Source organism: Mustela lutreola, chromosome 2 (genome assembly GCF_030435805.1).
Source record: "Mustela lutreola isolate mMusLut2 chromosome 2, mMusLut2.pri, whole genome shotgun sequence".
Classification (NCBI taxonomy): domain Eukaryota; kingdom Metazoa; phylum Chordata; class Mammalia; order Carnivora; family Mustelidae; genus Mustela; species Mustela lutreola.
Window position 1 is genome coordinate 31,829,356 of NC_081291.1, and position 21,292 is coordinate 31,850,647.

The following is a 21,292-nucleotide window of genomic DNA, read 5'->3' on the forward strand; positions in this document are numbered from 1 at the left end:
ATGCAGACTCTCAGGGCAACTGGGTGGCTCAGTCAGTTAAGCATCTGACTCTTGGTTTCAGCGCTGGTCATGATCTCAGGGTCATGGGATCGAGCCCCGTGTCAGGCTCCGCACTCAGCATGGGGTCTGCTTAAGATTCTCTCTTTCCCTCTCCCTCTGCCACTGCCCCCTAAAATAAGTAAATGAATCTTTAAAATGAATAAAGGAAGGAAGAGAGACAGAGAAAGAAAGGAAGGGGAGGAGGGAGAGAGGAAGAAAGAAAGAAAGAAAGAAAGAGAGAAAATGCAAACTCTCAGACCCACTCGAGACCTCCTGAGTTAGAATCTGCACAAGATCCCAGGAGTTTCATGAGACAGGAAGTCGAGAAGCGCTGTCCTAGAACACAGCTCACCCCTCAGAGCTTTGGGGCCTGTCATTATTTCTTTTTTTTTTTAAAGATTTTATTTATTTGATAGAGAGAAATCACAAGTAGACGGAGAGGCAGACAGAGAGAGAGAGGGGAAGCAGGCTCCCTGCTGAGCAGAGAGCCCGATGCGGGACTCGACCCCAGGACCCTGAGATCATGACCTGAGCCGAAGGCAGCGGCTTAACCCACTGAGCCACCCAGGTGCCCCCTGTCATTATTTCTTATCACACACATCAGTGTTTCTACAAGAATAACACTGGGGAGAGGGAGACTCTACTCCCAAACACTCCCACTGTAAAAAAACAAAACAAAACAAAACTGTGAATGTTAAATTATAACAGTTCCATGTTGGAAATAGGATAGAACTGACAAAAATACGTGGAATCAGTTAAATAAAGCATGAAACATAAGTTATGATTCAATTAATATTTATGCCTCGACAGAGTAAAAATCACAAATATTTATTTCATCCAGACTGAAAATGAAAACCAAGAAAACCTGTGATGATTCTCTCTGGGAGGATTTGGGCAGAAGTCCCTGGTACCTTCAGGCTTCCAAAAACATGTATTCCCCTAGAATGCAAACATTTCACTTCCGTGGTCTCCCCGCCCATTGTCCTCAAGCACACACCAGCCACGCAGCGTTTCAGTGACTTACCCTGTGTACACAACACACATCGCAGACAGACACTCACATACCCAGACTCATCCACACTTTGACACTTTTTCGTAGCTGCCTCCTTTCTGTCCTTAGGCACCTGCTCGAATCTTGCCTGCCAGAGACACAGCATCTTGAACCTAGAATAAATCTGTGGGAAATGGGATAAGAACAGAAGGGGAGAGTCCAGTGGTGAAAATGGTAATATCTATCTTTTATCAGGTGCTTTGTGATGCAAGATATTGTCCCACAGATGATCCTCTTGTGTTTTCATTCCTGCAACAGCTCTCTCAAACAGGCTGTTCATTCTCTACTTTTCACTTGAGGAAATAAAGGCCTATAAGTAAGGCCTGTAAGTACTTGAGGTCAGGTAAACTACCAAAAGCTACACAGGTAAGGGGCGCCTGGGTGGCTCAGTCAGTTAGGCATTCATCTCTTGATTTGGGCGCAGGTCATGATCTCAGGTTCATAAGATCGAGACTCGCAAGGGCCTCTGTCCTGTGCAGGGAGCCTGCTTAAGATTCTCTCTTTCTCTCCCCCTGCCCCTCCCCGCCCTTAAAAAAATGCAGCTAAGAAGCAGCTTAACGGAGACTCGAACCCAGTTCTATCTTCTCTCCACCTGACAGAGTAAAGCCAAGGCCTATGTATCCAACAGCCATCTTTTTGAGGAATGGCTTCTGCTTTGTAATTCAAATGTAATATTTTCCCTCACTTTCACTGGGTATGATGAGTGGTGAAGAGGCAAAGGAATTTTCCAAAGTCAGAGTAAATTTAAGCTGTGGATGGGGAAGTGCAGGATAATTTCCTTCTTGGTATTTTAGAAGTTCTTCATTTTAACCATCTGTTGCAGGCTGACAGATGGGTTGATATATGACAGAATAATGGGCCTTCAATTCTAGAAAGGCATAAGGAATGCTTGAAAAAATAGCAGCTCTTTTCATGAACCTAGCTGTACTAATGCTTGCTCACTTGCAAAAAAAAAAAAAAAAGTCGGTAGGAGGGAAGTGTGAAATATAATCATAATCATTCCCCTAAACAGAAAGTTACTCACAATTGCCAAAGGTCAAATCCAGTAAGATATGCCTAGTCTAAAATTATGCTAACGTTTCCAAATCCAGTTGTTTAAAAGGGCATACTGAGGGGGTAAGGGATAATACATAAGTTAAACACACACACACACACACCAAAAACCCTTCTTCCATTCCTGTCTTCCGGCCATTTAATTTTATTTTTTTATAGGTGGCCAGTGTCATGCATTTCTTATATCTTTGAGATCATTTAGGAAGCACACAGATTTTTGAAATCCAGGTGAGTTCCCAAGAGATGATGTCAGATGTGAACTCTGTCCTTTCTTCTGCCATGCGGTGGGTATATCTGAGAAGTCGTATAGACGTAGACATTTGGCTAGGCACCAGGGACCTAGGTGATTAAGACTGTCCCTTCCCGGGGTGCCTGGGTGGCTCAGTGGGTTCAGCCGCTACCTTCAGCTCAGGTCATGATCCCAGGGTCCTGGGATCGAGCCCCGCATCAGGCTCTCTGCTCAGCAGGGAGCCTGCTTCCTTCTCTCTCTCTCTGCCTGCCTCTCTGTCTGCTTGTGATCTCTCTCTGTCAAATAAATAAATAAAATCTTTAAAAAAAAAAAAAAAAAAAGACTGTCCCTTCCCCAAGGAGCTGACAATCTGGTGAATGAAACCATGGGACAAGAATTTAAATAGCACATGCTGCGGACTCTCTGGGAATGGAACGATGATCGGGACCTTCGCTGACCTTAGCAGTGGCTCATTCTCCAGGCAGAAGTCCTTCAGGTGGCCTTTGCAGTCTTCGCACGATGATTCCAGCTCGTTTCCGGTCATGTGCTGCAACCAGATGACATACTGACACACGCACCCCCTGGTTCTTGCCCGACCTCCTCGGTGGGGCCAGACAGGTTTGAGGCTCGACCCGCGAAGAAACACTGAGTCAAACTTTAGATTGCGTTAGCAGTATTTTTGCCCTATGCCTTGAACTGCAGCAGAGTGAATATTTTGAAAAGGACATTAGTATACGGATTGAAAAAAAAGAAGTCATCACAGCTGAACCCATGGTCCAGTGTCATCGACCAGGACAACAGCCCATGTCTTCATAAAAGAATCACTTGAACATCATTTCATCTTCACCTCCATCATCATCCCAACCATTAATGCAACAAGTAAAATATTCCAGTCTCTGTGATTCACATTTTAATTTAATTTGAAACCTCACCACAAGCCTGTCAGGTAGGCTTACATGTTACAGATGTGAACACTGAATCCCAGAGAATTTTTAAACCCCAGAGCAAGTCTGTACTGCGTTATTTCCAGCCATGCATAGCAACTCTTCTGTGTCTTATCTGGGAGATAGCAGGAGTGCAGAATAGTAAGTTAATAATAGGATTATGTTTTCAAAGGAATATTTGACAGCCTGGATTTATCTCGACAGTTCCTTCCCACTCTAATATTATGTAATGCCGAAGGAGGAAGTTGTGCTTTCTTTCCACTTGCAGGGAGGATGATGGCAAGAGAACACAGAGCAGAGACCAGAGAGGGGCTGACTTGGCTCAGAAGGTGGCACCTGAAAGGTCTGCCAGCATTTTCTGAGTCGAAATTTCTCCGTGTAGCTCACTTGACATGATTTCCTATAGAATACACCCGTTTTTAAATGTGGGTTGGAGGGGAACCTAAAAATATTTAGACAAAAGAAGAAATTGCTTACCATCCATGCCTCTACTCCTTGCCACTGTATGGAGAGAAAAAGGTAGTTGTGTGTTATGTCTTTTTTTTTTTTTGAAGTGTGTGTGGGTGTGTATATGTGTATATATGTGTGTATATATATATACACATACGCACATATACACACCCACACACCCACACACCACACTTTTTAAAAAAACAGATAACACACAACTACCTATATATATATATATATACACACACACACACACGGGTATATATATATACATATACACACCCACACACAGACATATATATATATATGAAACTCCCAAGTTTTATATATAAAAAACTGATGAAGTAGGGTTTTTTTTAAGTTTACTTATTTATTCAAAGTAATCTCTACACCCTATGTGGGGCTCAAACTCACAACTCCAAGATCAAAAGTCGCATGCTCTTCCAACAGAGCCAGCCAGGCTTGTGGTGGAGTAGTTTTGATCACGCAGGGAGAGAACATTCTAGCCCCAGGCATGGGAGAGATGAAGTTCAGTTCTGGCTGTCTTTGACTTGCAGCCTCCCCCCATGTCTCCTGTATGCCACACTTCCTCCAGATGTTTCATCTATACACTGCCTGACATCTGGCATTTTCCAGATATGTTTACAATGTCCAGATGCTTTATGTCAAGTCGACAAAGCTGGTGGTTAATTGACTAAATCTTAGCATTTTTATCTGGCTGATTCAATGGCAGCACCCAAAATATACTGGAAGTGCTAAAAAATACATAAAAATAAAAAGAAATATTGGTAAGATGATCAGTAGGTGTCTTCAGATTTCCGGATTCATCCTTGACTCATAATACAAATGTGATTTTTCTTTTCCATGAGTTGTTTTTAGATGTGCAAATCAGTTTCAACAGTTGACTCCCCTCTGGTCTAGGACTTGAGCATCTTACTTGTACCTCTCCTTACTGGTAGATGTGTCAAAACCAATAACCAACCATTTGGAAAGAATACTATTTTCAGTATAAGCTAGAAACTCACCTGGAAACAGTTAACAGCCCTAGCTGGTTGCCTAAGCTTATGAACTTCAAAGAGCGTGCGGGTCCAGAAAGGCAGGAATCCTCTTCTGCCATCATTTAGATAGCTAAAGACATCCCCTGCAGACCTCTTCACCTCTTTGGTGATTGGCTTTCCAAGAGGGAGAGGATTGCCGGTGAGCAAGGGCCACCAGCAGAGAACGGACAGCCTCGGCAGCCATCTGAGCCACCAGAGTACTCACTAACTGAGCACTATTTCCCTCCTTTTAAACCTTTCTTTGCTAGCAGAATGGCCCAGTGAATCTTCCTGGTTCTAACCAGTGTCAATGTGTATTCTTCTTGGGCATGGTATAAGCAGGTAGTGGAGAGACGCCCCAAGTCCCCTCTAGACATCAATTCATAGACCGTCTAGATAGTCATTTTGTGATGTATTTATTATACCACCTGTGCTGATAACCACTCAAGGGACAAACCTAAAAGGATTCTAGATGCAACCAGATCTGTGCAGCTTTCCCTGTCCCCCAAGACTGGCTAGTGTCACCACTGTTTTGTTTGTTTTCAAAACACCAGGTCCTTTTCCTGCAAAGCCATTATCATCATCTGCAATTACTTATTCTGTAATTATTTGAGTAAGATCTCTCTTCCAACAGAGTGAATACTAGGGTCGTGTCTGTTTTTATTAATTAGTGTATTCCAGAGACCTGGCACCTAGTCGGTTCTTACTGGAGATTTATTGAATAAATCACATCTGATTTATCTGACATTCAAAACCCACTGAATACTTTTTGATGCTGTTATAGATCCAATTGTATACAGAATTTTCCCCTCTCTCTCTCTCTCTCTTTCTGTGTGTGTGTGTGAGAATTCATTGAGGGCTTACTATGTGTCAGGCACTGAGCTGAGTATTCTACTGAATTAACTCATGCATCCATGGCAAAAACCCTGTGAAAATGTATGTCATTATTGCCCCTTTTCACAGACTGGAAAACTGAGGCTTCTTTGAGTCCCTGCGCTAGTTAGTAACAGTTGAGATTTGAACCCAAGGCTGATGGATTCCAAAGACAATAGAATTAACTATTATGTGATGCTTTGTATTCTAAAAATCTATAGGTAGTGAGATCTACCTCACAAATTCCTAGTGAAGATTAAATGAAATAATGCACACGAAGGCCTTAGCACAGTGCGTGGCTCAAAGTGAGCGCCAAATCAGTAGCAACTATTGCAAGCAATACTGCTACTACTACTACTAATTTATCTTGAACAGTTACTAATCTTCTGATATTACTATGAACTTGTTTTGAAAGGTGCTATTTGCAGTGAAAAGGTTAGGCAGGGTCAATCAGAAATCAAATCATTTTTAAGGGGTGTCTTTAATATTGATTTACAACAACATTGCAGTGAGCTAGTGAAGACTGTGTTTATTCTGAGGTTGTCAAACAGCCAAGAACACCTCCCTCTTGCACAAAGATTATGAAATCAATTGTCTGTGACTAAGCTAAAAGGAGAGATGCAGAGGATCTTTTAAAAAGTCTTCTTTTCTTAAGAGAAATGAAAAACAAGAAACAGGAGGTCCCAGTTTCATAGCTGAGCAACCACGGATCAACTGATAAAGTTCTTTGAAGAATAAACTAAAACAGAAAAATGCCGTGTGTCAATCACAATCAAATTTAACTTAAGAGGAAAAGAAATGAAGTCCCACACTGACTCTCAAGCAGAAGCCAGATTCTTTGCACATGAAACAATATGACTGATTAATACTCAGCCCTTTCAACCGAAGATCAGCCTCCACTACCTCTCTCCTTTTGCAAAATTTCGATTAGTTGATGGTGTGACAGTAGTGCATTTTACAGTAATAACATAAAACGATCCAGGGATGCCTTGGTGGCTTAGTCATTAAACATCTGCCTTTGGTTCAGGTCATGATTCCAGTGTCCTGGGATCAAGCCCCACTTTGGGCTCCCTCCTCAGCGGGAAGCCTGCACCTCCCTCTCCTACTCCCCCTGCTTGTGTTCCTGCTTTCACTATCTCTCTCTCCATCAAATAAATAAATAAATCTTTTTTTTTTTTTTTTTAATCCAGATTGTGCAGAGAAAGGAAAGATGCATACCACTTGAGGACTGGTACACTCCTGTTCCTACTCCATCTTTTGAACAATACCTAGCCTATAGTGGGAAGATCATTAATATTGAGCAAGTGATTAGGGAAAGGAACTGATAAAACAATGGACAAATGGAGAAATGAATGGGATTTGGAGTCCAATCAATCCGAATTTGGTATCCAGTTCCTTACTTACTTCTCTAAGCACTCCCTTCATCTGTGAAAGAAAGAAATCAAAACAAAACAAAACAATAACATCTCCTTCATAGGGCTATGGTAAGGCTGAACTGAGGTGAAATATGAAAGCATTTTAACTTCGTGCCTGATACATGTTGGGCCCTCTTTAAAGATCCTTTGGAATATAATGAGGTTCACACTTCAGCAAGGCGCACAGACTTTTGAGCTCAGTGAACCTTGTTTGCAAACAAAGCTCAGCAACTTAATGACTCTGAGAACTCAGCAGCTCACTTCACCTTTCTGAACCTTGATTTTCTCATCTGTAAAGTGGGGTCAATAATAGCCGTCTCAAAGCGCTATTTGGAGAATTAAAGGAATAATGTATGGGACCCACCATGTCTGATACATAGTAACTCCTCCATAAATGCCAGCCATAAGTATTAATATGGCCACTCAATTTTTATTATGATCCAATAAAGTCATGGGCCTCTAAAAGCAATAGAGTCCTTTAATAATAGATGAAAACCCAGATTCTGTAGCCAAACTCTTTGGCTCCGATCTTTCAAGCTGGAGTTAAGTAATTTTATTCCATCTGGAAAATGGAACTGTGTATTTCTTCCCATTTCACCAGCCACTGTTCTGCACATCTCCTGAGCATAGAGAGGTCAAGTAAGATTTTCCTCTACATCTAGGCTGAAATGCAGTCCCCACTATCCTCGTAGGCCATCTCCTCCTGTCAGCTGCCAGTAGGGAAGGCCCAAGACTCTTTGGTCACACTGGTCTGCCTTCAGACCTCTACCAGACCACTGGGGTCTTGCATTGGGCCACTTTTATCAACCCATATATGAGGTCCTACAGACCAGGAGGGACATGAGGGGCATGCTGGCCTTGTGAAGGCTCAGCTGACGGATGGCTACTAGGGTCATCTCGGACTTGAGTGCCAAAAGAAAAGGTGACATCAGTGACCCAAAACAGGAGAAGGAGCATCACTCTCACTGCGAATGGAAATGTACTTCCATTTGTTAACTTTGGTTGAAGCTGTGCCGTGTAATACGGTAGCAATAGCAATGTGGCTATTAGATAGTTGAACTGTGGCTGATACAAATGAGAATGTGCTTTAGGTATAAAATACACACCAGGGGCGCCACACCAGTGGGTTAAAGCCTCTGCCTTCAGCTCAGGTCATGATCTCGGGGTCCCGGGATTGAGCCCCACATCAGGCTTTCTGCTCAGCGAGGAACCTGCTTCCCTCTCTCTCTCTGCCTGCCTCTCTCCCTACTTGTGATCTCTGTCTTCCAAATAAATAAATAAAATCTTTAAAAATAAATAAAACAGAATACACACCAGACTTCAAAGACTTCATACAAAAAAGGGAAAATGTCTTACCAAAAATCTTATATGTTCAGTTTCATTATATAAATACATATATTGTCTTCATGTAATTAATGGCACCAGTTTCTTTTTGCCTTTTTTTTAAAATGGGACTATTAAGAAACTTGAAATTACATACGTGATTCACATCTCTGGCTCACCTTCTGTTGGACAGGACTGACCTAGTCTCAGTGTTCCCTCCCCAGGATGGGGCCTTATAGGCCTTTCCCAACTTCAGCCACCCTGAAACTATAAAGTATTGATATTACAAATTATTACTGTCCCCTCAGCTATAAATTATTTGCTATTGTTCTTTAAATTATTTTCTTAAACCTAAATAAAATGTAATTTTGAAGAAAACCCTGTACCACTAATGGATACAGAAACCCAGCATTATTTGTCATAATTAGGAGATAGAAACGTATCAGTGGGAAGTAGAGAGTACTGGATTCCCACCAGATACCATTGCTTGTATGAAGGCTCTGAGCCTGGGGCCAATTTTCTTTGATAAACAGGTGTTAAATATTTGTGAAATAGATGTTCGTGACAGATTGGCACCCAGCTGAGACTTTCTTCTTTACTCCTCAGATTGAAAGAGAATTGTGAAGAAAAATGCTTTTCTCAGCGTTAGGGAGCCCAAAGTTATTTATTGCTATGTCTGTGTTCCCACAATAATGGGTAACTCGAACCTAAGAACGTGTGGGCATAAGGGAAAAGCCACTCACTAAACAAAGAGGCTGATGCCCGGCATTCAAATCTCAGTTACTTGTGGGGACTGGGACACATCACTTAACTTCCCTGAATCTGTAAAATGGGTATAATTATATTCAGCCACTTGCAGTTATTGTGAACATCAAATGATCTTCTGCTACTCCGTGTTAACAACTAAGGACATTCTCCAGAAGTCAGTGGTCACTAGTATTCATCCTTCAAATGAAGTAAACCTGTGAGCAGGCAAGATTCTCTCTTCCAACACAGGTCCCAAACTCTGTCCTGAGCTGAGCTTCTAGCTTGCTATTTGATGCTGTGTTTCCTGGTTCACAGCTTCATTCCAGGATTCCTGAAAGCTGACTTACCAAAGCAAATCCAGTTACACTGAGGGTGACAGTAACTCATCGGGCTGCCCCGTTTCTGGTAGAGGCTCTCACCATAGTGTCAGCCACACAATAAACAGCAAAGCCATCAAGGAGGCAAAAGAGATAATAATATCATGGAAGTTGAAATACCGAGAATATTTGCTAATAGAAATAGGAAAATTGACCATTTTACCAATACCCAGTGTGCCGCTATCCGGGGAGGTAGTTTTACCTGCTTCTAAAAGAGTAAGTTTGCCATCACCAAAGATGATTCCCTTTTATGCCCCAGAGTGGTTCAGGACAAACATCTCTAATATATTAAATTACATTCTACTATGAAAATGAGCTTGCTAACAGCAAATTAGGAGAAGCAGGGGCAACAAAACATATCCAGCAATCGAACTGGAAACAGAGCACCCAGCCAGCATAAAGCCAGGCTGCTTCCTCTGCCTGAGGAGGCGGTTTTTTTGGATCCCTGAACACATCCTTCAAACATACTGCAGAAACACAGCCAGGCAGCGAGGCAGCAGTCTCTCGCTAGTGTCGGTGTTCTTTAGGTACAGAGTGAGACCACTAGCTCAGAGTATATTTTATAAGCCACTTAATGAACCAGAAGCAAATCCACTTATCTTTCTTGGCTCCTTTTTTGTTTTGGTTTGTTTTTAAAGATTTTATTTATTTATTTATTTGTCAGAGAGGGAGAGAGCACACACGCACAAGCAGGCAGAGTGGCAGACAGAGGCAGAGAAAGAAGCAGGCTCCCCATCGAGCAAGGAGCCCAATGTGGGACTCTATCCTAGGACCCTGGGATCATGACCTGAGCCAAAGGCAGCGGCTTAACCCACTGAGCCACCCAGGCGTCCCTTATTATTATTTTTTTTAATCTGTGATATGGGGCTAATAGGTTTTACGGGGACCACAGAGATCCCAAGTGTGAGAGGTTTTTTTGAAGCATGAAGGCACTCGAATGCAGCCTCCCTTCTCTATGGGAATAAAGACCACAAGCAAAGCCTGCAGAAGGTACCTTCAGAGGGTTAATGGATGCACATGGTAACCTAGCTGCAAAAGTTACAGATATACCATCTGAGTTTCTTCCCTGCACAGTCTTCCTGTTAGACAGACACAGGGCAGCAGCATTCGCAAACACTGGGTCCTCGTCTACATCATCAGAAGAAAATCTCTCAAGTGGGAGGCATTTACCTCTCCTGATTCAGCAGATGGTGCAGGTGGACCCTGAACATGGCGTTAAGTAACATGACTGAGGAAGTTATCCCATCTTCTGTTTAACTTCAGGTCTTCCGGTTAGGTCGTGCTAGTATCTCCTTAATATCCCTCTAACACTTGCTCATCTCCCTTTTAACAAAGATCCCAGGCTCTACAGCCTTGTGCAAACATCCCCTGGTAGAATTTAAGGCATTTTGTTTTCACTGTGGAGTACTTATGTTTGCAATTGCCTTCTACCCATAGCAGGTTGGTTTGACATTATAGAACACATATTATTTCCTTCTGAGATGACCTCACTTATGTCAAAAGGGTAATTTGCTTTAAGTGAAAGGTGAAGCAGTAACAGGAGAATATGTGCATAAAATCAAAATTGTTTAGGTGGTACCAAAATGACTAAAATTTAGAGAACGCCAGCTAAGCTAATTATCTACAAAAACACACCAAAGTGCATCCCTCCCCCCTGGCTCATGATACACTGCAGTAATCAAGCCAGGCATTAATTATAAGGAAAGTATTCGCCTGCCTCTGCTTCAGTTTTCTCGTAAGAAAAGCAGGGCTAACGTCAAGCACGTGTGTCATAAGGTTAATGATGTCTGTAAGTGCTGAAGCAGAGTGCCTGGCGCGTAGGAAGTGCTCGGTGAACGCAGGTCATGGCAGCTGTGGTTGAGGCTCTGGAGACAATTTCTAGTTCGGAACAGCTTCTGTTGGACGCCCTGCCCCTCCCCTTCATGCTCTGTGCCAGGACCTGAGTGCATGGATCACGGCAGTGGGCCCTCTGCCCACTGGGTTCCAGCAGGGTTTGGCTAATGGGAGCCTCAGCAGGAGATTGGAAGAGAGGAGCATAGGGGTCAAGGATTTGCTCCCATACGGCGCTCCCGGCAAGCAGGTTCTAACTCAGGCTCCATGCAGAAGCCAAAGGTTTAAAAAGTTCAGGCTAATATCTTCTTTATCTAGAACTTTTTACAAAATCTCATCTTCACACTTTGCTTAGTTGTGGAACACCTGGCACTTGAGACTGCTTTCTGAAACCCTTTGCTGCGAAACTCTCAATTCTAATGACATTTATGATTTGGTCTGATTATATAAATCCCGATGCTGTTGTCAGGACAAACAGAGCCATCTGAAATTCAGTCAGTCAATATCTTGATTACATCGCCACATTATTTTTATTTGGTCTAACTTAAAGTAGGGTATGTTTAAATATACACAAGCTTAGGGACCCCTGGACGGCGCACACAGTTAAGCATCTGATTCCTGTTCTGGTTGGGGTCCTGATCTCAGGGTCATGAGATTGGAACCCCACATCGGGCTCAGTGCGGTGTCTGCTTGAGAGTCTCTCTCTCTCCCTCTGTCCCTCCCATTCATGCTCTCTCCCACTCTCTCTAAAATACATACATAAATATTTTTTTTAAATGCATAAGCTTACATAAAACAAAATAAAAGTCATCTCTAATCCTACGAGCACCACTTGGTAAACTCTTACACAGTGTTACATACATAAATGTAAATGTCTTATCAAAGCGGGACAATTTTGTATATTTCTTCCTTCCTTCCTTCTTTCAGTAAGTGTTGATGGCAACTCTTGGGCCAAGATTCAGCAACGAGCAAAGTAGACTGTTCTTGCCCTCATGGAGCTGACCTCTACCTGGGAGAAGCAGGCAAACGAAAAAAAGTATATTTTCACCGCTCACAATCATCTTATGAGAAGATACTGTTATTGTCCCATTTTACAGTGAACTAATCTGCAGCTTCAAGTCATCCTAGCAAAGTGCCCAAGAACACCATTAATGACTAGCAGGGTCAGGATTCAGCCCCAGGTCTATCTGACGGCAGACTCTGAGCCATTAGCTCGTACAGAAGATACTGTAATGTGATATATTGATGTCTCTTTGTAAAGTGGTACTAGGGGTAAAATTTTGGGTACACTCCCAAGTACAACCCATTTTTTTCACTCTCAAGGATCCTTGACTTTAATCATGAAGTTTGTGGAAAATGACTTGTTACTATTTGTCATATCTAAATTAAGCAGGACTTCAGGTCCAGCTTTTGAACTTTTTAGTGTACTTGTTTTAAGTAAGAAGATCAATTATTCCTTCAAGTGAACATGAGGGGAAGTAGAGACCAGTCAAGCTCCCAGGTGCCAGAAGCAGCTGGCCAGGCTTCCATTCCTGGCTCCAGTACTTACTAACTCCTTACTCTGAGCAATTTTACTGAACCCCTCAGTTTACTGAATGCCTCAGTTTCCCCAACTGTTAAATAGGGACTGGATTAGCATCTGTTTCACAGTGTTGTTGTCAGGAGTTAATTCATGTAAACTTGGGATAATACTTCACACATAAGAAGTGCTCCATAGGGGTACCTGGGTGGCTCAGTGGGTTAAGCTTCTGCCTTCGGCTCGGGTCATGATCTCAGATTCCTGGGATCGAGCCCTGCATCGGGCTCTCTGCTCAGCGGGGAGCCTGCTTCCCTTCCTCTCTCTCTGCCTGCCTCTCTGCCTGCTTGTCATCTCTCTCTGTCAAATAAATAAATAAAATCTTTAAAAAAAAAAAAAAAAAGAAAGAAAGAAAGAAATGCCCCATAAATGTTAGCTATTCTTACTATTATCAACAAGTCTAAAAGTTTTTATATTATTTTCTCCAATTTCCACTGGAGACGTCGTCACATGTCTCTGTTCTTGTTTCCCCTCCCTACCACCATTCTCTCAAGTCTATTTTTAATTACAATGAGCATAGACCATGACAGCTACTCTCTCATAACTGGGAACGATCGGGTGTCTATAGCCCCTAACAAATATGTACCAGCAAGAGAAGGGTTCGTATTTTGCCTTTTCTTAATTCTCTCTTAAGACTGTGCTCAGTACCTGGCACATTCCTCAGGAAGGACTGATTGAATGCATGCATGAATAAAGAAGCTACCAGAATGAACATGAACCTGAATTTGTGTTCGACAGAGTCGACCTGGCTTATTTATTTGTTAGCCATTCCTCCAGCTTGTAATTCAGACTCAAAACACTTGAGTCTCTTGATTCCAAATGTTCTTATTGATTGCTGTAGATATTGTATTTGTCTGTTTCTACCACCATATTCCAGAAACAACTTAAGATAGCTTACATGGATATATGGAACACAAACTGGAATTAATTAAAAAGGAGAGGGGAAAAGAAGGGTGAGCATATAAAAGCAGGCTGGGAATAAGGCTAAAATACCCATACGATAAAAACCCTATGGGTCAGTTAAGAGAAAGTTGTGAACTTTCTAGAGCCACCATGAAACGTTCAACCGTCAAGTCACGTAATTTGCAGCAGCCTGTGGATGAAAAGGTAGCCATTTCTCAGAGGATTCAGCCACTCTGAGAAGTGGACAGTCTAGAACATTCTCCACAGAAGTCAGACCTAACATATAACCGTCCAAAACAGCATCCTTACAGTGTAAGAATTTCCATGGTGTCAATCCTAGAATCTTGATGAAAAGTAATTCAGTCATGTCATGAGGGGAAACTAACCAGAACAAGTCAGATGTGCCACGCCATTGTGTAGGAAAGAGACACAGAGCAAGTTTTCTACTTGACAGGCTTTTCATTTAGAATAGAAAAAGAAATCTTTCTGTTGGTATAGCAAATATACTCTTTTCCTTGCCAGGTCAGTGTTTTTCATATACTGGGTAAGAAGGACACAACATTTTTATTTTAGTCAAGCATAAATACAGTAAATCTGTAAATAATCTATAAATAAATACAGTAAAACTGTCTATGTTAGAACATGGTCTGCTTCTGACTTGGACAGTGACTCCCATCCCCCACCCTCTCTGAGTCATGATGGAGGATATGAGAAGTAGCCCAGAAGCTCAGAATGTTTCTTTAAAATATTCATCCTCTTACATTGTAGAGTTGTTGTTTCATGTGAAAAAAGAAACTTCTTTCCTCTGTAATCATAGCAGATGCTTTTCTAAGTCAGACAGATCTGGATTTGAATTCTGGCTCTGTCCCTTTCTCTATGTTACCTTATCCCTTTGATTTCCTCATCTTTAAAACTGGTATTAAAAATACTGTCTAACATGATGTTTGTAAGGATAATTTAATATAAAAATTATATAAAATTATCCTTGCCCATAAAAAAGCATTCAAAACAGTATGGCTAATAATACTTCCCACTTAGCACAGTCCCAAGCATACACTAGGTGACATATAAGTTTGTTAAATGATTTTTAAAAAAATGAATGAATATCTAGGAGTCTTCAACAATCAGCAAATCTCTCCATTTGCAGTCATCATCACATAGTGGCTAAGGTCATGGGCTTAGGGATTGGCTGGCCAGTTGTGACTGCTGACACATTACTAATTATCTGTGGGCATCTAGACAAGCCGCTCGATCATCCCCTGTCCCATTATTTATTTTATACACATATACATATAATGTCACAGAACTTTCTTTTATTTATTTTTCAACTTCTCCTTGGTTCCAGTGCTCTGGGATCCGGGAATTTTCTGAAAGGCAAGCCACATTGTTGCATAAAGTAACCATTTCTTTTTTTTTTTTTAATAAAGTAACCATTTCTTTTCTAAAATTCACACTTTTACTGTTTTCTCTCTTTGTTTCTGTAGGACTTCATCGTCACCGTAGTCTTTTCGTTCTTGTGGTTGGTGGGTTCATCAGCTTGGGCGAAAGGACTGTCTGATGTCAAGGTCGCGACGGATCCCAAGGAAGTCTTGTTACTGATGTCCGCTTGCAAACAGCAGTCCAACAAATGTATGGCTGTCCACAGCCCTGTCATGTCCAGCCTAAACACCTCCGTGGTATGTTTCCATCTCTGCTTTACCTCCCAAAACTTTGTTTGCCATTCAAGGGAATAGAAAAAACATAGGCCAATGTAAAGGGTGATATTTTGCTCCCTGTGCAAGGTGATCCTCTGGTCATCAAGTTTTCTATTGTCAGAACCCACTGGCTTTAATGCCGCCAATTATGGAGTCTTAATAAGAACCCAGCAGGTATTGGCAGCTGCTGCTTGGATGAGAGTCAAGTCAAAATTCTAAGCCAGAAGCAGATATAAAATCTGAACTTTAAGGCTGAAACCTGCCAGAAGTTAAAAGGAATATTTGATGGCAGAGAGGTCTCCTGGGAAGAAAACATTGTTCAAACTGAACATAGCTAGAATACATCTGGTTGATTGTCTGGAGAAAAAAAACACACAGACCTGGTAGGATGCAAGAAAAACTGCATAGTATAAAAAATACTTAAACAGTTACGGTAGTTTTTTCACAGTCATTTTTTTTTTTTTTTTATCTCCTCCATGTTCCCGCTTTAATTGCCTGGTAACTTTGGAAAAGCTGAACTAAATTAGTTGAACAAAGTCAAATATTATCAAATGTATAGCTCTCACAAAAAGATAGAAAAATCTGGCAGATAACAGGGCAGCTAAATTGGATGCTTGTGTTCTTGTAAAGAAAGAAACTGCATCTAAGAAAGACAGAAGCTATAATGGCCGCAAAAAGCCGTCGTTACGGAAGAATGGAAGACCCGACAGTGTTTGCAGAAGGAAAAACATTCTTTAGCAATCCCTAAAAATAATGATCTTGGCTTCAAGGTTAGCTTATGTTTTACAGCTTTCTGAAATTTAATCTGAGAAGGCAATTAAGATGGGGGAAAAGGGTTGCTAATCATTTCCTGATGATTTGATGGTGGATCCTGCCTTGGTGAGAGAGGAAACGTGGAATGAAAGTGTGTTCGAGGGTCTCACCGTGATTTTTGCTCACTGCCGGTCACACCACTGCTGAATGCATGGAAGGATATTCCCCAGCTTCTGCAGGGTCTTTCTAGGCAGCGCTGAATGAAGGTTATTGTAATCTGGATCTCAAAATCTAAAAGAACAAAGAGAAAAATCACCCAATGTGTTTGTTCAATGACTAATCAATCTTCTAATACATTATGACATCCCTCATGGTCTATTTAATTCCACCTCTGATGTCTCTAACACGTTTTAGACTAAGCAATGGGAATTTTGAATGGGAAACAATGTGAGGTGTCTCCTAAAATCAAAAAGAGATATTTGCCTTTCTCTGCTTGACTGATTTCACTTAGCATAATACCCTCTAGGTCCATCCGTGTTGTGTGCCAATCACACTCAAATAAAAAGAGAAAAAAATATACCCACCAAATTCTACATGTACATATATATATAACATTTTCAAATAAAATATGTAATTAAATGTTTTTTTAATCAAAAAGTGAGGGGCACCTGGGTAGCTCAGTCAGTTAAGCATCTGCCTTTGGCTCAGGTCATGATCCTGGGGTCCTGGGATCAAGTCCCACATCGGACTCCCTGCTCACCAGGGAGCCTGCTTCCCCTTCCACCTCCCTTCCCACTTGTGCTCTCTGCCTCTCCAAGAAATAAATAAAATCTTTTAAAACCTAAATTTTTTAAAAAATCAAAAGGAGAAAGGATGGAAACCACATCGCATGTTCTCTGAGAGAGGACGGGTCTGCTGCTATTGTCATTATGGATCTACATCAGTTAAGGGTCCTAGTGGCAGGAAATTCAGTCCACATTAGCTAACAAAAAACCATCTGCCTGTCCCTAATGTCTGTTCTCTGCATCCCACTCTGTACCAGTGCCCGTAGGTGCTGGAATTCTGGGTTGCAACTAATAGAAACGGACTCTGATGAACCTCATCAGGAAAAAAAGAAATCTTCGGAAGGGTATGAAGTAGCTCAGAAGACTGATGAAACTGATGAAACAGGCTCTACAAAAAGCAGTATCTAGAGCAAGGTCAAGGTTCCGGGCGTGATGTGGTGTCTGATCTTGCATACTCTGCTCCCGATTCCAAGTTCCAGCACCCAGCTCACACCACTTGACTGCAACTGGGCTTTGCGAGGGAAATAAAATTTCTATTACCAAAAGCAGAGGAAAAGAATATTTATCTGCCAAATGCTGTGATTTTTTTTTTTTTTCATTACAAACTCATTTGGCTTCAAAACCTATTGAGCTAGCTTTTCACAGGAAGTAAAAGTAGTTAGAAAGACACTCGAAACGTGTCTTCTAAGGGCAGAATCCCGGGGCCAGAAACTGGAGGATCGGCAGGAAACTGGACAGTTCCCATCCTTCACCCTTTAGCTCTTTCTTTCTGGATGTCAGTTAGATCACTGTCTCTTTACAGATGCATTTTTTTTCTTCTTCCTGTCCACACAAAAGAAGATAGTCATCCCACGGGTTCTGAGTTTATACTTACTTTTATCTTTTTTTTTTTTTTAAGATTTATTTATTTATTTGAGACAGAAAGAGAGCGAACAGGGGAGGGGCAGAAGGAGAGGGAGAGAGGGAATCTCAAGATTGCTGGCTGACCATCTAGCCCTATGCAGGGTTTGATCTCACAACCCTGAGATCATGACCTGAGATCATGACGAAGAGTTGGACACTCAACTGACTGAGCCACCCAGGTGCCCCTATGTTCCTTTTCAAAGGAACATCTTGGATTGAACTAAAATCACTCAGGTTTAATCCCACATTTCCGGCAGAGAGAATCTCATGAGCTCATTTCCGGTCAGATATCCACCTTGACTGGGGATTGGGGAAATGGTGCAGAGAAAATATGGCTCCCAGAACCCAACCAGCTTGCCAACTAGGGGCATGTAGGCTTTGGAGGAAGAGCCAGATGCACCACAAGGGCTGACCTCTACGAGTAAGTGGTTCAGCAACAGCAGTGATATCTCTACCAGGGTAACAAATTTACTTTCTCCAAAGCATTTTGGCATCTATGATTTCCCACTAACACAATTAGGAAGGGAGCTATGCAGATATTTCAAACGCAGGGAGCTGTGGTGAGGGGATCTACATAAGACTTCCCAAGTCATGACAGTATTGCCAGGCCAGAGCCAAGTCCGCAAATGCTGTTGCCACTCGAAACGGCTAAAGGCATAGCACTGGAGTTAGTCTGCTAGGGTTTGAATCTCCACCATTCAATAATGGACTGCCCTTGGACGAATTAATTCCGGTCCCTACACCTTCATTTCTTTATCTATAAAATGGGGCTATTATCAACCATACCTCACAAAACTGTTGTTCGATGAGATGATAGATGATAAATACTTAGCACAGTGCCCAGCCTAGGGCAGATGTCCAGTAAGTGTCAACAAAGCCTGCCTCTCCAATACCTTCATTTTCCTAAGCGTCAGATCATGTTAGAACCCAAAGAACGGGGTAGGGGAAAGGAATGTTTGTTTCTCTCTCTCTCTCAACTTTTCTTTCAAAGATTCCCTGAGCATAATTTCCATCCATAATTTCTACTTCCGCTTCTCTGGCTTTATTATATGCAAACTTGACGTATCTTCTCGGCTAATCTAGATCTCATCTCCTCATTCTTTATGCACGATTTCTTGAGGTCTCTCCTTCCGTTGTCCCCACATCTAAGCTTGAATCAAAATCCTTACTCCAATTTCAGTTGCAACAAAATGGCAAGAAAGGATTAGAAGGCCCATGAGCCTCTGCCATGTGCCCGCCATGAGTCTGCAATATCAATGTGATGACAATGGAATAAGACATCGCCTCTCCCGATGCATGGGGACACCTTGCTTATGTTCTCACTTTTAAGTTGCATGTCCCTGATTTCTAGATTCTTCTTGAGCATAACTTTCTTGGAAACCAAGTAGCAGCAAGCAAAAGGGAGAAATCAAGGAATAAGAAATATGAAGTGACAGCTCTCGGCAAAGCCATCTCTTCATATCTGGAAAGATTCCCTTTTTTAATTTTTTTTTTATTTTTTCAGTGTTCCAAGATTCATTGCTTATGCACCACACCCAGTGCTCCATGCAATATGTGCCCTCCTTAATACCTACTACAAGGCTCACCCATCCCCCACCTCCCTCCCCTCCAAAACCCTTTGTTTCTCAGAGTCCACAGTCTCTCATGCTTTGTCTCCCCCTCCAATTTCCCCCAATTCACTTTGCTTTTCCTTCTCCCTATGTCCTCCATGTTATTCCTTATGCTCCACAAGTAAGTGAAACTGTATGATAATTGACTCTCTCTGCTTGACTTATTTCACTCAGCATAATCTCCTCCAGTCTCGTCCATGTTGATATAAAAGTTGGGTATTCATCCTTTTTGATGGAGATGTAATACTCCCATTTGTATATATGGACCACATCTTCTTTATCCATTCGTCTGTTCAAGGGCATCTTGGCTCTCTCCACAGTTTGCCGATTGTGGCCAAAAGATTCCTTGATAATTTTTTCTAATCATATTGACATATATTTGCAAAGATCGAGCTTAATCAAGATCTCCCCTAGCTAGAAAATATCCTAGTTACTATACACCCGGATGAAAGTTCCCGCATGCAGGTAGCCGTTTCATTGGTGATTACCTATGTTGTTTTGATCACATAGCTGTTAGGCTGTGAGTACCTTATTTATGCTTTGTGTCTCCCTCAGCAAGGAGCCAGGAGCCCGGCATAAAATAATGGTAAACAAATGTCAGTTAACATTAGAGGAAAAGAAGAGGGTGGAATGGAAGAGAAGGAGGAAGGGATAAACCAGTCTTTTAAATCCCATGAGGGCCTAAGTATTGCTTGGGCTGCCCACATCCCCTATTGTCAAAGTCCCACGTCAGCTTATGGTGCAGCCAAAGAGCCAGCTGAATACAAGTCATGGAAATACTGGGGAAAGTATTCAGTGCATAGCTTAGCAGTCAGTAAGCATTTTCTAGTGTGTCCAGCACCATCCGGCTGCTTTACACATGTTCTCTTTAATCCTTACAACTGTCACCCAAGTCAGGAATAATTGTCTTTGTTCCATCTAAGTTTGGGGGTGGGGGAGTGGGAATGCTGAGTTCCAGAGGCTAATTGCCTTGTCCAAGATCACAGAGCAAGAAAGTGTAGAGTTTAGGCAATCCTGATTTCAAAACCCACGGGATGACTCCCAAGTTGACATTCAGGTAGCATGTCCTGATCAACCCGCAGCTAAAATATGCAAATACTTTGGTGAAAATCCCCTACTCCAAGGCCCCAAGGCACCTCATCTTGACTACATTAGCCTCCCACCGGGCACCATTCTACCATCCAGCAACCAAGGGATAAATTCTGGCCCAGCAGGGGACTTCCAGCTCCCAAATTCCAGAGCTATGGTGGTGGCCCAAGTCCATTTTGATTGGTGATTGTCACACTGAGTGGCTACGAAATATACCTTAATGTCCTCACAGCTTTATATCATCCTGTTGTCTGTCTCCAGTAGGGCGCTGTTAAAATAGACCACTCATGGTTAGTTCCCAGGTCAGTTCCACTGCCCCCGGGGAAAAGGCGGGGGAACAACTGTTCTGTTTGGGGCCTCCTGCACCAGGAAAACAGTTCTGCTTCCAACAAACACAGGGGCTGGGGAGGCAACACCTGATCCTTGAACTTACCAACAATGCCCTTTTGGAGAGTCAGAAGAATTTCTATGGGAAAGCTATACATCCAGGTCTTGGGAAAATATCTCCTACTTCTCGGAAACCTGCATTTCACTTATCGTCCAGTTTCAACATTCATTTCTGAATGTGAAAGGCACAGAAAGTTCAACTATTCAAAGTCACAACCTTCGTG

At 42.1% G+C, this 21,292-nt stretch overlaps 1 protein-coding gene across 4 annotated transcripts in view; it reads left to right on the forward strand.

Annotated features, from left to right (window-relative positions):
- The window catches only part of SYNPR (synaptoporin), a 320,804-nt gene that overhangs the window by 297,174 nt on the left and 2,338 nt on the right, over positions 1-21,292 (forward strand). For all 4 annotated transcript variants that reach the window (XM_059161412.1, XM_059161410.1, XM_059161414.1 and 1 more), the window contains one exon: positions 15,332-15,523. In XM_059161412.1, coding sequence (XP_059017395.1) covers positions 15,332-15,523 — 192 coding nt within the window. The remainder of the gene's footprint in view (positions 1-15,331; positions 15,524-21,292) is intronic.